At 36.7% G+C, this 14881-nt stretch overlaps 1 protein-coding gene across 3 annotated transcripts; it reads left to right on the top strand.

The window, feature by feature from the left end:
- The first annotated feature begins 7037 nt into the window (after positions 1-7037).
- Positions 7038-13288, top strand: LOC142530923 (mediator of RNA polymerase II transcription subunit 8). 3 transcript variants are annotated; one of them, XM_075636852.1, is made up of 12 exons: positions 7038-7371; positions 7460-7584; positions 7908-8032; positions 8114-8294; positions 9228-9335; positions 9437-9507; positions 9942-10256; positions 10539-10595; positions 10887-11090; positions 12320-12373; positions 12780-12834; positions 12909-13288. In XM_075636852.1, exons 1-12 carry the CDS (start codon positions 7172-7174, stop codon positions 13058-13060), a joined length of 1647 nt encoding a protein of 548 aa, XP_075492967.1. In that variant the 5' UTR covers positions 7038-7171; the 3' UTR covers positions 13061-13288. The 3 variants fall into 3 exon arrangements, with proteins under 3 accessions (XP_075492967.1, XP_075492969.1, XP_075492968.1); XM_075636854.1 differs by lacking the exon at positions 10539-10595; XM_075636853.1 differs by lacking the exon at positions 12320-12373.
- The last annotated feature ends 1593 nt before the right edge of the window (positions 13289-14881 follow it).

Below are 14881 nucleotides of genomic sequence, written 5' to 3'. Positions count from 1 at the left end.
TTTTGCGGTAGTCCACTTTTTCTTTCTTCCTTGTCTGAACTTCATCATGCACCTCACCAATGATCTGGGATGATAGATGGTTATTTTGAATCTTATTTGGAATATCATTTCCTTAATTATTAACCCCATCATCATTGTCCTCATGCTCTAATGTTTTTGTTTGGTTGATAGGCGGAGTTATACTTGGTGTTGCCTCACTGGACTCAACACCATACTCAACAACATGTCTGGTCAGTGCCTCGCTTTCATCCAGTAGTCCTTCAGTATCATTCTACCAGGTTTTTCCTGTCAGATCTGAACTCAAATTTGGCATACCTCTCACTGCATCAAACTTACACATATTCTTCAAAGTTGTGAAGCTCACAGGTCTCAGTTTTCTATGCAAGAGGTCTAGATCACTCACCTTGGCATTACGGTAATCATCACCTTCTCTCAATTGATTGCAATTGTCAGCAGATCGAGCACCTGACGTTACACAAAGATTGACATCATTAAAACTTCAAAATTATTTGTATTCAACCTAACATGTAAATTATCATCACAGAGTTTACTTATACTTATTAAATTCGAATTAAGTCCTTCAAAATTTAGAACATTATGAAGTTCAGGAAGCCCATCAACATTCAAGGTTCATTTGCCTACAATTCTTTCTTTGGCACCATCACCATAGGTTGAATGCCCACTTTTTATTTCAACATAATACGTGAGGTGTTCTTTAGATCCGGTCATGTGGTGTGAGCATCCACTGTCAAAGTACCGTGCACCTGCAATGTTAGTTTTAAAGAAGTATAAATGACATTGCATCGAATAACATTTTTGGGTACCCATATTTTCCTTGTGGAAGAAGTTTTGATTTTGGTGTTGTGCAACACCCGATTTGATTGCCAATTCAAGTAGTCATTTTTTAGTTTGTAACATAAGGATTTGATGTGACCAGGCTTATGGCAGTAGTGGTAGATAAAACTTGAGTTGAATTTAGCAAGATTGTTTGAGGCCTTCTCAAGATCATCCATGACTTTACACAATTCAAGATCCTTTCTACTCAGTAGGATTTCAAGTCGAGACAAGCTGCTTTTTAGCTAAGTATTTTATTTTGAAAGCATCGAGTTTGTCTATTTCTTTTGAGCCAGTCATCATATAGCTCTTCATACATCATCTAGATAGTATCTGCAGTAAGCTCTTCTTGATCAGATTCTTGGATTCTGTCAAAGTCGGAGAGATTTAGCATTGAGACATAGTGACTTTGAGATGGTGTTGCAACACCAGTGGCAACACCAAGTGGATTGACTTGCAGTTGGCGTGAACTCTTCAAAATGGCAGACAGAGAGGTGAAATAATCTCCTTTACTGGATTCAAATTCTTCATCAGAATTTTCATCACTCAAGGAAACTACCATGCTTTTATTTCTACGAAGTCGATTGGCACACTCATATGCATAATATTCATATCCAGAACACTCTCTACATTATACATAATTCAATCTTTTAGTTTCTGGTCGAGCCATCACTTCATTTCTCGATCTCAAATTCCCTTGAGTAGGTGTAGACATTTTATTTCTCTAAAAAGGGACAAAAGAAGGTTTGTTGACATTGTTTTTCTTCTTGTCACTCATTCTCTTCAAGTAATCACCGAACTTCTTAGTAATCATGGAGATTGACTCCTCATCAAGATCAGATTCATTTGCTTCTTGGATTAGATTGTTGACAGAGTCATCAGTAGCTTCAAATGCAATGGCTTTCCCTTTATCTCTTTTTTGTATATTTAAATTCATCTCAAAAGTCCTAAGAGAGCTTATCAGGTTTTCCAAATTCATAATAGAGGTGTCCTTTGATTCATCAATTGCACAAATCTTGATGTTAAATTGTTCAGGAAGATATCTTAATATCTTAGTGACGAGCCTTTCATTTGACATAGGATCACCGAGACTAAAGACTTCATTGGCAATATCTCGAAGTCTTCGATCATATTCAACAATTGTCTCATTGTCTTCCATTCTTAGCCTCTCAAATTTGGAGGTCAGCATCCTCAGTTTGGTTCTGCGAACACTTTCAGATCCTTCGCAGTGCTTTTGGAGAATGTCACGTGCTTCTTTAGCAGATATGAAATTTGTAATAAGGCTGAACATGTTGACATTGACCGAGGTAAAGATGGCATTGAGTGCCTTAGAATTAAAATTTGAGGTCTGAACCTCATCATTAGTACATGTATTCTCAGGCTTTACTCGGCTGTCACCCTCTGCATCGACAATTCTAGATAGTGACCAACCATCTAGAACCTGTTGCCAAGCTCTTTCCTCGATGGATTTTATGTACATCCTCATCTTGACTTTCCAAAACGCATAATTCGATCCATTCAAGACCGGTGGTCTAAAGGCAGCACTTGAAGCCAATGCGTCCATTGAGCTATTGTTATATTTCCTGTAAAAACAACAGTAAAATAGGATCAATCACTTAGTGTATCAAGCGTTGGCTCTGATACCACTTGTAAAGGGGCTGTTGATCATAAAAGTACATGAAATTAATATATTATGTATACCAGAAGTTAGTGTTGTGCTCTGGTGTTGTCAACACGAGTGCACAACATGCAGCAAAAATTAATTATTGACAATGAAAGGGAAAGATTATTCCATCGAAGCATATTTTATCGATAAAAAGCCCGGGAGACATGAGGCCCAGACATCTTATACTTAAGTTCGGGAGACATGAGGCCCCATCACCTTCTTGAAAGCCCAGGAGATATGAGGCCCCGACATCTTATACTTAAACCCGGGAAGCATGAGGCCCCGGTATTCTATTTAAGCCCGGGAGACATGAGTCCCCGGCACCTCATCCCATCTTTGGGAAACATGAAGCTCCCGATTCTTTTATAGCCAAAATTAATTATCTTTCCAGTGGAGTCCAAGCATGACTAATCGGGACAGCGAGTATGACTCTAGCCCGAATATTTAAGGAGGGAATGATGATACCCTGGAAAGGGATCGGGTCATTCTTGGATTCGGATGGAAAGAGAAATTACACGAGCCAAATTCCAATTTGATGCAAAGAGTAGAGCGTGGGTAAAATTTAGACATGGTACTTTCTCCCGACCAGGATGACCAGGGTACTCCAGCTCGACCAGGGTGACCAGGGTACTTTCGCCCGACCTGGGTGACCAGGATAATTTCACCCGACTAGGGTAATTTTTCCCTACCAAGGTACTCCAGCCTGACAATGGTACTTTCGCCAGGGTTCAGGTCACCCGACCAGTATGGGTCACCATACATCATTAGCATGATAATCAGTGCCCATTACAAGACCCGAACAGTATGGGTCACCATGCCTATTAACAGATGACATGGCATGGCCAGTTGTCAGACGACAGAGCATGGGCAGTTGTCAGAGTACAGGGCGTGGGCAGTTGTCAGAGTACAGGGTATGGGCAGTTGTCAGACGACATGGCATGGGCAGCTGTCTAATCTGGAATAGTGTACATGAACTATAATCGAAGTCATATTCTCTCCCAGGTTGCTCATTTAACAAACATTGCAATCTACTGCATTCAATAAAATCTCTCTCTACTTGGTGAACCATGTACTGATTTGGATGTCGGAGTGGCTACGCTGAAAACCCTTCCAGCGCCCCACTGACATTATCTTGTTGAGTGTGTGCAGATTGTCTGACCTCGGGTCATCCTACCAAAACAGAGCACCCGGGTAGACCAGGCCAGAGCACCTAGGCAGTCCAGGCCAGAGCACTCGGACAGACCAGGCCAGAGCACCCGGGCAGTCAAAGACAGAGCACCCGGGCAGACCAGGCCATATCACCCGGACAGTCCAGGCCAGAGCACCCGGACAGATCAGTCCAGAGCACCCGGGCAGTCAAAGACAGAGCACCCGGTCAGACCAGGCCAGATCACCCGGGCAGACCAGTCTAGAGCACCTGGGTAGTCCAAGACAGAGCACCGGGGCAGACTAGGCCAGAGCACCCGGGCAGACCAGGCCAGAGCACCCGGGCAGACCAGGCCAGAGTACCCGGGCAGACCAAGACAGAGCACCAGGGAGACCAGACCAGACCACCCGAGATCATCCCATCAGGCCAGGTCATGCTCATGATATCATATTAAAATTTTTACAGGGAAAATACACTTCTCTACTCGGGTAGATTGCCCACCCCAGCTCACCCAATCTACCCGAACATCATCATTGGTCATTCCATATTTTTTTCTATCCGGTTTTCAGGTGGGTTCATTGCATTTCCGACGAGTTTTTCGGCAAGTCCTCGCTACTACACTACGGCGAGACCAACACTGTTCGTTCAAGCTTCAAATTTAGGTGCATTGAGCTAGATTTTCAGGTTATATTTGAAATTATAGGATGCTGAAATATATAATTTTATCCACGTCATTTTAAATTTGTGTCGCCGATTGTAATACGTGATATTGACGTATATATTGGATTTATATTGTAGGTTCAAGCATTGAATGAGTTTGAGGTTTTATTATTGACAAAAACTTGTGTGAGACGGTCTCACGGGTCGTATTTTGTGAGACGGCTCTCTTATTTGGGTTATCCATGAAAAAATATTACTTTTTATGCTAAGAATATTACTTTTTATTGTGGATATCCGTAGGGTTGACCCGTCTCACAGATAAAGATTCGTGAGACTGTCTCACAAGAGACCTACTCTTTATTATTTGACCCGAGATTTGTATATCGAACTAGTTTGTTCGTATATTGAGAATTATCGTTTATGCGTTGTCATTGGGATTTTTAAGCTTACGTTGGAGCAATAATTAGTTAAATATATCGTTTGGTTTGAAAAGTTTAAAAATAAATGATTCAAAAAATTATTCGATGTTTATAGTAAAATATTGGATTTAATTGTGGAATGGATAATTATTTGAAATAATTTGTGATTTGGGGAAATATTGAGATTAAGTTTTGATAAATAAATAGTTGTGTTGAATTTTTATCAAATAAATACAATTTTAGTAATTTTTGAAAATAAGCTGGATCATTTTAGCTTTGTTGGCGAATTATGGAATTATTCGGCATGTTATCTTATTTGTTAGGTCGAAGAGATAAAGTTGATCTTGTTGTGGTTCAAATTCGGTTTATGTATGTTACGGTTCGGTAACGTATAAATTGTATTTTAAACATATTTATTTGTTATTATGGTTGTTAATGTGGTTATGTGGATTATAGTACTATTTAATGCCTTGTGAATTATATGTTTCATTTAATTGACATATTATGACATCTAGTTTAGAGGATGATATTATGACATATATATTGATCTCTATCGTCTTAACTGTTGTCATGTTGTATTGTATTCCAGGAAAACATTGTTGTTATTTCGGAATCAGCGGGTGGCTTTCGAGCCTAATTATCCATGAGACCAAAGATATGATGGTATATTTCATGATGCATTTTATATGTGATGTGCTCTTGAAATCTTGACATTATACATTGTTCGTTATTGTGTCTTCCTATTGTATCGTTATCATTTGTATGGAGTCCGAATTGAGGTGTTTAATTGGACACACAACGTCATACCTCGCATACTTAGCAAGGCAGTTTAGCTGCATGAAGATGTAGGTTTCCTGTGTGTTGTGCTCGAACATTATTCTTATTGTTATCGTACTGTTTATTGTCCCATATTCTCCAGTGTTATTGAGCTCTATTCATGTATTGCATATTTCATTTTATTATATGTGTATGCATGATTTATGATTATCGTTATAGTTGTTTAAGTGTTTCATATCAGAATCCTAATCTCAATATTTTATACTGGGGGTTACTGTGGTTGATGTTGGGCACCATGGTAGGTCACCCGAATAGTTTTGCAGCACCAATCAGAGATTCTGCCCGTGGAGCTCAGGAATGATATATGATTTCTCTGTTGTCAAAATTGAAGTCTTCCAATTAGTCTATTTTTATTATATTGGAGTTTGATTAGTTTTATATCAGAGTCATTTTACCAGGGAGATGCTCTATGTATTTGTATAGTTATTTGAAGTTGTTACGGTGAGTTTGGATTTGCTTTTCTTGTTGTGAACTTTGGTGGATATATTTTGAACTGTTTCTTGTGAATTGTTGATTTGTGTCTGGTAGACACTCATGTGTGATTGTTTATGAGTACACAGCAGTGTCGTCCTAGAGTCATTTTTTTTACATGTATTTTAACTTTTTGGTATGTCCTATTTACGTAAGAGTCATGCCGATCCACAATCCACCATCCGCCATTTGGGCGAGTTGGGATATTACCAACCCAGCCAACTTATTTGGCGGGACGAGACGGGCCAGCCCGTTAATTTTTTTGATATATTTGGCCTAATATGTCTATTTGGCGGGGCAGAGCGGACCAACTCGACGAGCCTTATCTATTTTGAATTGAATTACACTCTCAGTCTCATTAATATGGATCGATCCATTCTGTATCTTACAAGATTGGTCCAATTTCATCATCATCCATAATCCATGATGGAAAATCAAGAGATATTTATCCACGTGCACAAAAATTTTTGGTTGATTACGGCCTTCAATAATCCTAAATGACCCATCTTTGCTAGAACACAACACAATATCCTACACCCCAATGTAATTTATTATTATAAACAAATGTTACTTGCACGAATTTAAGGGGAAAGAAAGGTACATGGATTATGTGTATCTTAGGTTGCGGGACTGTAAATGAACCGAGTTAACTTTTCGAAGCAATTCAAAAAATATTTGATTTGTATTTGAGCTTATCAAATTTTATCGAATTCGAGCAAAACTCGAACATGTTCGAATTTTTTTAGAGTCGAACTCAAGCCCAAATTATTTTGTTTGATAATTCAAGAGTTTCTTGTGAGTTTTAATATTTTATTAATATAATATAATTATCTATTAAATAAATAAATTCCGAACTCTGAATATTTATTTTTTAATAATAATTTCAATAATTTAAAAACATGTTGAATCTTGCAAGTTAAATTTAAATTCGAGGTTTAATTCGAACCAAATTGAATGAGTATAATATAATTAGTTCTAACCTTTTTACAACCTTCAAATTTTCTCATTAGACTCGTTCATTTGGATTCGTTTACACCTTCATATCAAGGGACTCCAGAGTAAACTGTGAAAAGACGATCTGTTCCACCGAGGCCAGGTTAAAATCCCAAATCCTGGTATAAAATTGGAGTGGCAACCATGGAAGGAGGACCGGTTAGGGCAGGAATGCAAGACCAACAACAACCGCATGCGAAGGTTGTGGAACGCCTGAATTCGGCAGTACAGCAGCAGCTCAATCTCGACTCCGTGAAAACCCGTGCAATCAGCCTCTTCAAAGCCATCTCTCGCATCCTAGAAGACTTCGACTCCATCGCTCGCACAAATGCCGATCCCAGATGGTATGCGCATTTTATTCATGAAGCGAAAGACAATGTGAACGATTTTGTATGTCCTTCAGCAATTTCAGGGTTTTATTTATGCGTGCAGGCAAGATACGTTAAGTCAGTTCTCGATGGTCAATCTGGAGCTTTTTAATATCGTTGAAGAAATTAAGAATGTTTCTAAGGCTTTTGTTGTGCATCCTAAGAATGTTAATGCTGAGAATGCTACGGGTATGTTTCCTGTATGCAGCTATATCGTATGAGTATCCCTCTTCAGTTTGTTATACCGTTGAAGTTGTACCCTTGATCATTAGATGTTTCGGTATAGTATTTTATGATGACTAAAATGTCACGGAAATCTCTATCTTTTGGCATCACATATGCAAAAGTAAATTTAATGAGAAAATCAAACCAAGGGAAAAAATGAATTCTAGAATTCGGCTACAGGTGATCTGTGTTGTCATCTTCGTATGAAAATAGGTTTCTTCTGGAGAATAGTACAATCTTATAATTTGGGAAATCTTTCTAGCATTAACGAAATTGATTACTTTCAGTTCTGCCTGTTATGTTGTCATCCAAGCTTTTGCCCGAAATGGAGGCGGATGACAATGCCAAGAGAGAACAGCTATTACAAAGCATGCGGGGTCTACCTGTGGCTGCACAAATTGAAAAGCTAAAAGTGAGTAGGCATACTATCTACTACAGTTTCTCTTTACACAATATGGACTTGAACTCAATCTGATTACTATAAAAAATAAAGACTAGAATTGATATGATCGGGGCTGCCTGTGAAAGTGCTGAGAAAATCATAGCTGATGCTCGGAAAGCCTACTTCAGCACTCGTCAAGGACCAACGGTTCTCCCCACAATCGATAAGGTTCAAGCTGCAAAAATACAAGAGCAAGAGAATTTACTCCGAAGTGCTGTCAATCACGGCGAAGGTGTAAATTTTTACCTGCAATGTCATCATATGATGTGTAGATCGAGCTTTTTCTTCTAGTTTGCCTTTGATTGAGTTTTAATTTGAGCTGAAGTCATACCACAAAAGGTTCTGCCATTTTATTTTTGTTTATCTGAGATAAATTGCATGATATGTAGAATTCCTTTATGCATGTGAAACTGTACAGTTGGACTTGTGATATGATTGATATAAATTTTGGTTTCTGTGTGGGATCTAACTTCTTCAAATGAGCAGCAAAATGTTGCATAAACGATCCAGTCAAGGAGAATGATGCCTTCTTGGCTGGGGGTTCACACATATATATTTTTAAATCAATTTGTCACATTGTTTGCACGCTTCTGCTTTTCATCACTGTTTAATGCTAGCATAGTTTAATTATTTGCTTAGACAACATTTGAACATGTGGGTTAAAAAATAAACTTTTGACCTTGTGCAAAGGCAGAACATACTCTTACATTTTCCTACGTTGCTTTATTGAAGATCAATCATGTTATCCAATCCCTATTCAATGAGGTTATAGCAAGATGAAGTATGGTTGTTTCCATGTTTCTGCATTTTACTTCAAGTTAAGGCCACAAGGTGACCTTGAAATATATTGAAGCTAATATCTCTCTCTTTCTCTCTCTCTATAAATCATCTGATCTTGAAGCTTCATATGCACTTTAATAGGCTTATTTTTCTTTAGTTTGATTTGTCAACTAATGATTATGCAAAGTTAAGGGATTGACCAACTTAGTTCCTGTCAGCGTACCATCCAGTAATCAAGAAAAATCTGCTGAGGCATGATTCATCATTAGCCCCTATGTTGAGCTTCATTATGCGTGGCGTACTTAGTAGCATATTCAATATATCTTGTTTTAGTTTAGATCTATCCACTCCCATCATAAAATTTTGTTTAATGATTGGTGTGCAGGACTGAGAATACTTGGAGACCAAAGGCAAGTAACATCTTCACTTCCGGTGCATTTGGTAGATGTACTCACTGCCAATGATGGTTCTCAGTCCTTCTCAGATTCATCTGGTATGTGCATAATCTTCACCATTTTTCTTTTGATTTTTTCGTTATCCATAATGATACCTTAAGTTTCAGTATTTGACGACAATGTTTTTTTGAACTTTTAGGAATGTACCAGAAGAACACACCTCCCCTTTTGTCTACCACCAATAATAACAGCCAAGGTTCTTTGTTGCAGGTTGACCTTTCATTTTTAAATCTCATTCCTTCATTCATATTGCGTTCAAGTAGTCAAAATTCCCATTTATGTATTTAATATTTTTTTTTGAGTCTTCATTCTTTTTGTACATGTTTTACCCACCTTTGTTATTAGTTATTTTTGGTTTGCAAGCCTTTCTCGAAACTGCTGCCTCTATAATTTTTTATTTCCTTCTTACCAAGGAGAAATGAAGCAGATTGCGTCTTAGTCTGATGCTTATTTATTTCTGATGCCTATTTAGTGTTATTTTTCATCTGATCAGGGAGTTTGTGTCTGTTAATTTACTTATTACTTTTACCATTCTCGATGATCTATTTTCCAACTATGTTTTCCAAAACTTCTCCGATTAGAAAATTATATATTTTCTTATGGTGCATCCTTTTTCATGCTTTGATCAATGGAATTAAGAGTAGGCTACTGGACCACAACTTATTGGAAGAGCTGCAGCTTCGCCTTCTGGTGCTGCTGGGAGTACCACCTTTGACAATACATCTGCTTCTCCTCTGCAATATGCTAATTCACCAAGATCTGGTCCAAACGTCATGAACACACCGTCTCCACAGCAACAGTCACATTCACAGCAACAGCAACAGCAACAGCAACTACAACAACAGCAACTACAACAACAACACCAGCAGAGGCAGAAAATAATGCAGTTACTTCCGCATCAGCAGCAACTGCTAGCCCAACAGCAGTTAAGACAATCCTCCATGCCTGGCCTGGGACAGGTATGCTTTTTGACTCAGTTACAGAGGTTTGCAGTTGTTTTACCTTCAGTAATGTTTCACACCAAAACATTTTGGTATGATATTATTTAATTCTAACTTTGATTAGAATCTCATTTTTTTAATGTTTAGAGGTACTTGTTTTTCTGAATGGTTAATTCATCTACATATTTTGTCTAACTCATAATCAGCCACATTTCTAAATAATTTTCCTTATTTGCTCTGTTTCCAGCAATTTTCATTATAAGATGCAATTGTTATGAGTACTACTTCGTTCTTTGACAGAACCATGTATCTCAGCTGCATGATATACAGGGCCAGACACAGCCGAAGTTTCAGTCGGTAATCAGATATTTGACTCTTGTCCATGACTCCATGTAGTATTACTTGGCAGCTTTGGTATGCTCTGGTGAAACAAAGCAACATTTAGTCTGTGGCTTGACATTGTCACGAGTTAAAGATGTGCATCTTCATGGAATAAACAACCTGTGCATAAGAATATTCCTGAGAGCATATACCTTGGATTTGCACAAGAATTCTTAACTTATTTCAGGCTGATGCATCCATGTCTACGCTTTTCATTGCCGATGTCAGCGTTCTGTTTAAATAATATAATTATCTGATCCATGACAGATGCATGGGCAGCATCATGTGCAATTTTCTCAGCCACTGGCGGCTCAGCAGCTTCAGGGTAGGCAGCTTACATCTTCTGCTATGCATATGGGCCAAAACCAACTAAACCAAGGAATTCACCTTAATCGTCAACTGAACCAGTTTTCTAGCCCAGCAAACAGTGCATTGTTCAATGCTGCCCAGACGACACCAACCTCTCAGATGGTTAGATACATTCAGCCTTTCAATTTGGCTGTTTATTTTTTCTCTTCCTTCTCAAATTTTTTTCCATTTATTAGAACTCAGATTTTCATTTCTGTGGATTGCCATGGCCTGCTCCCTTTTAATTTTTTTAATGCCCTTTTTTTTTTGTTCTCACGATTTCCCTCGCCTAGGGCTGTTACATTATATCCTACCATGTGATGTGCAAAAGCACTTTCTGAAGAATTTAAATTAGAAGATTTGTTTATACACAAAATAATTACTTCAGGGCGGTCATTCCATTAGTCTATTCAAATTGGTATTCTTCTAATTCTCTTTATGGTGCCAATCCAGACTAGTCGTACTTTTGCTTCATCTCACGGTCTCTTCATCCTTTGAAGACGTCTTGTAGATAACTCCCCATAGTTGTTATATTAATGTGCATCTTTAGCATATTTAACATGATTTCAATTTGATTCATTAATGAATGGTTGTTTTCCTAATGCCGACAGCTATTTTGTAAATTAAATTTCATGCATGAAGCTTCTTTCCTAGGACCTTACATTTACTTCCTTTAAGAGAGAGGTGAGAAGGGGACTAATTATGTTTTCAACTCATGCTCTGTAGTTAGAGGAAGGTTATTGGCCACTTGTCATGAAGGTTTGTTCTTTGTGATGCATGATAGTTTCCATTTGCTGGTTTGTCCAGGCAAGGCAATATATGATTGTTTCATTTGGTACTGTTGGGTGGGTACAGTTATATACAGAATTATGTTTGGATGGGTATAATTATATCCACACTTCTAGCCGCTTAGAAGTGGTGATAATTAGTTTCCCTTTTTTTCCCTGTTTGTGGTTCGTTATATTGTTGCTGCACCAGTTCCTTCGCTCACATTTGACCGGTGTAATTTTTAAGTACAAGAATTGGATCATCAGTATTTTCATATAATTTCTTCATGAATACCAAGGATGCCCTTCTATTACAGCTGCTTCCAGATCCAGAATTTATGCATTTAATCTTTGCATCCGTTTTTTTGCAGGATCATTTACAAATGCATGCTACCTTTTTGTACTGCACATGCCCTTATCCCTCTTGTTATCATCTCTTAATGTCTATTTTACTTGTTAAACTGATACTCTGTATGCATCTTTGTGGTTTACTTCAGACTTATATGACCATTCTTCTCGTCTCTCACTGAATTAAGACTGTGCATCCTGCTGCTGTCTCATCCCTTTTAACCTTCACAATTTCAGATCCCAAACATATCTGCTATGATGCCTTCACAATCAATTCTTCCAAGAATACAAGTGAGCCTCCAATTCCTTTAGCAGTTGTGATTCATGGTTATTTGTCATATGTTGCCTAAAAGCACGAGCATCCAATATAAAGTTGTTTGATGGACGATAACCATTGTACTTCGACCTAAGAGTCCTGTCTTTTTTTTTTTCATTTTCTGAAAATTAAGCTCTACTGGATTAAATTTTAATGACGGGAGCTTCATATGACCGGTACTTTTCTTGTCCTATTTCTGGATGCAAGCCATCTATCACCTGATTTCTGAAGTTGCTCCGTAACGCACAAACTCACCTTTGGTGAAGGCCTCACCTTTTTCTGTTGTATTTTGTAACTGTGTAATGTTGTTCTGACATTCAACTATTTGACATCGGCAAAACATTTCTGCTCACTCTTATACTGATGCCCATGCTCTTCCAGTTTGGAATGTCTGCTGGCAATCGGACACTGCCTCCCCCAAATCTGAGTGATCAGAGTATGTATTACTTTTTTCTTCGCTTATTTTGAATCTGTTCGTTGTTGTTTTACTTATTAGAGAACTGTTTTCAGTGTTCAACTCGGGAGCAAGCAATGCTAGCGGTATGATGTCTATCCAGCAGCAACATGGTACACAGGGTGCATTTGGGAACACACCGCAAAGTAATCAGACTCTTCAACAATCTGGCGTGCAGCAGCAGCAGCGACCACAAAACCAGCAGTAACACGTCAAAACAGTTCCTATTGAAGGGAAATATGTTTGAAGATGACAAATATGGCCTAAAAAACATTTTTGAGAAAGCACATGAGTATCTTTATCGGGTTTACGACACAACCTTCTCCGCAATCTACCAAGTCAGGTTTTGTATGGTATAATGGTTTTATGTATATGATAAGAACACTTTAAATGCTTTAATCTAATCTCAACTTCAAAGATGATACTAATATTTTCATTCCACCCTTTTCAGCAGTTACTTTTATCAACTTAAATTGCAATGTCCGTGTTTGCCCTATTTAAACAAAAAGGAAATGAATGGATGACATTTGAACTGAAATAAAATAACAATATCTGGATAATTTTTCGGGATTAAACATGATTAATTGCGAAATTTGAAGATTTTTTTTTGTTTCAATCTATGCTTGACCTTATTAAGCATGGAAAAAGCACTATCACGCATAACTTTTAAGATAAAATTTAAGTCATTTTTTTTTTACTTTTAAGGTAATTTTTATTAGATCTTTTTTAAAAGTTTACTTTAAAATTTTAAAATATTAAATATGTCATAAAAAAATAACGGTAAATTTCCCAAAAATACATCTGTCAATGTTTTCATTAAAATTCAGTACCTAGCCATAATTTTTTAGAAATCAGTACCTGACAATTCTATACATTTAGTTTTAACTACCCATTAAGAAAACTTTACATTTTTATCCTTTATTATTTAAATAAATATATTATTTTATCCATCAAAATTATACCATTAAATATTGTTTCTCAATTATCATGGAATAAAAGTAAATACTTATTTTGACATGCAAAGTATCTATTATGGGGTTTCAGATACTTGATTTCGCTATTTGAATACTCCAAATATATAAGAAAATAGCATTCACCGTAAATTCAGTCATTGTTGGTATTTTCATGAAAAATGCATTAGGATGACTTATTCATGTCATTTTATTTTTTTAAAAAAACATAGGTCATCACTCATCATGAAATAAGATTAAGTATTTATTTTGACCAACAAAATATCTATTTTGGAGTTCCAAATGCTTGATTTTACTCTTTGAATACTCCAAATGTGTAAGAAAATATTGGATCTTCGAGCTATCACAATAAATTCAATAAAGTTGGTATTTTCATTGAAAATGCATTAAGATGACTTATTCATGTCATCTAATTTTTGAAAAAACACAGTTTCTCACTCATTGTTGAATTAGAAAAATTACTTATTTTGATCAATAAAATACCTATTTCCGGGTTCCAAATATTTGATTTTGGCTATTTGAATACTTCAAATGTGTAAGAAAATACTTAAGTTTCAAGTAATATTAAGTGACTTTTGATTGTGTCATTTGTGAAGTTAAAATGTGATACTTAAATTGGTACAAAGAGTATCTAATTAGAGTATATAAATACATTATTTTACCCCGTAAATACTCATATCCAATTATTTGAGGATGCCAAAATATAATTTGAAGTTAATATTAAGTGACACTGATGATGATATTCGTAAAACAAAAATGTGATACCTAAATTAATACAAATAATACATAATTCGAGTTCACAAACACTTGATTTTACCTTTTAAATACTCAAATTCGATTGAGTATGTCAAAATATATAATTTGAAGATAATATTGAATATTTTTTTATGATGAGATTTGTGAATAAAAAACGTGCTACCTAAAATTGGTACAAATAATACCTATTTTGATTTCACATATAATTGATTTTATCATTTTAAGACTCAATTTTGATTATTTCGGGATATAAAAAAATATAGTTAGTAATATTGAGTGACTTTTGATGTGTCATTTGTGAA

The sequence above is a fragment of the Primulina tabacum genome, chromosome 17 (genome assembly GCF_025594145.1).
Source record: "Primulina tabacum isolate GXHZ01 chromosome 17, ASM2559414v2, whole genome shotgun sequence".
In the NCBI taxonomy this organism is placed as follows: domain Eukaryota; kingdom Viridiplantae; phylum Streptophyta; class Magnoliopsida; order Lamiales; family Gesneriaceae; genus Primulina; species Primulina tabacum.
This window is presented reverse-complemented; position numbering and strand designations above follow the sequence as displayed.

Coding starts and splice junctions, on each gene's coding strand:
- LOC142530923 (XM_075636852.1), top strand. CDS start 7,172: ATGGAAGGAGGACCGGTTAGGGCAGGAATGCAAGACCAACAACAACCG. Junction 8,295..9,227: donor TGCTGTCAATCACGGCGAAG/GTGTAAATTTTT, acceptor ATTGGTGTGCAG/GACTGAGAATACTTGGAGAC. Junction 10,596..10,886: donor CACAGCCGAAGTTTCAGTCG/GTAATCAGATAT, acceptor GATCCATGACAG/ATGCATGGGCAGCATCATGT.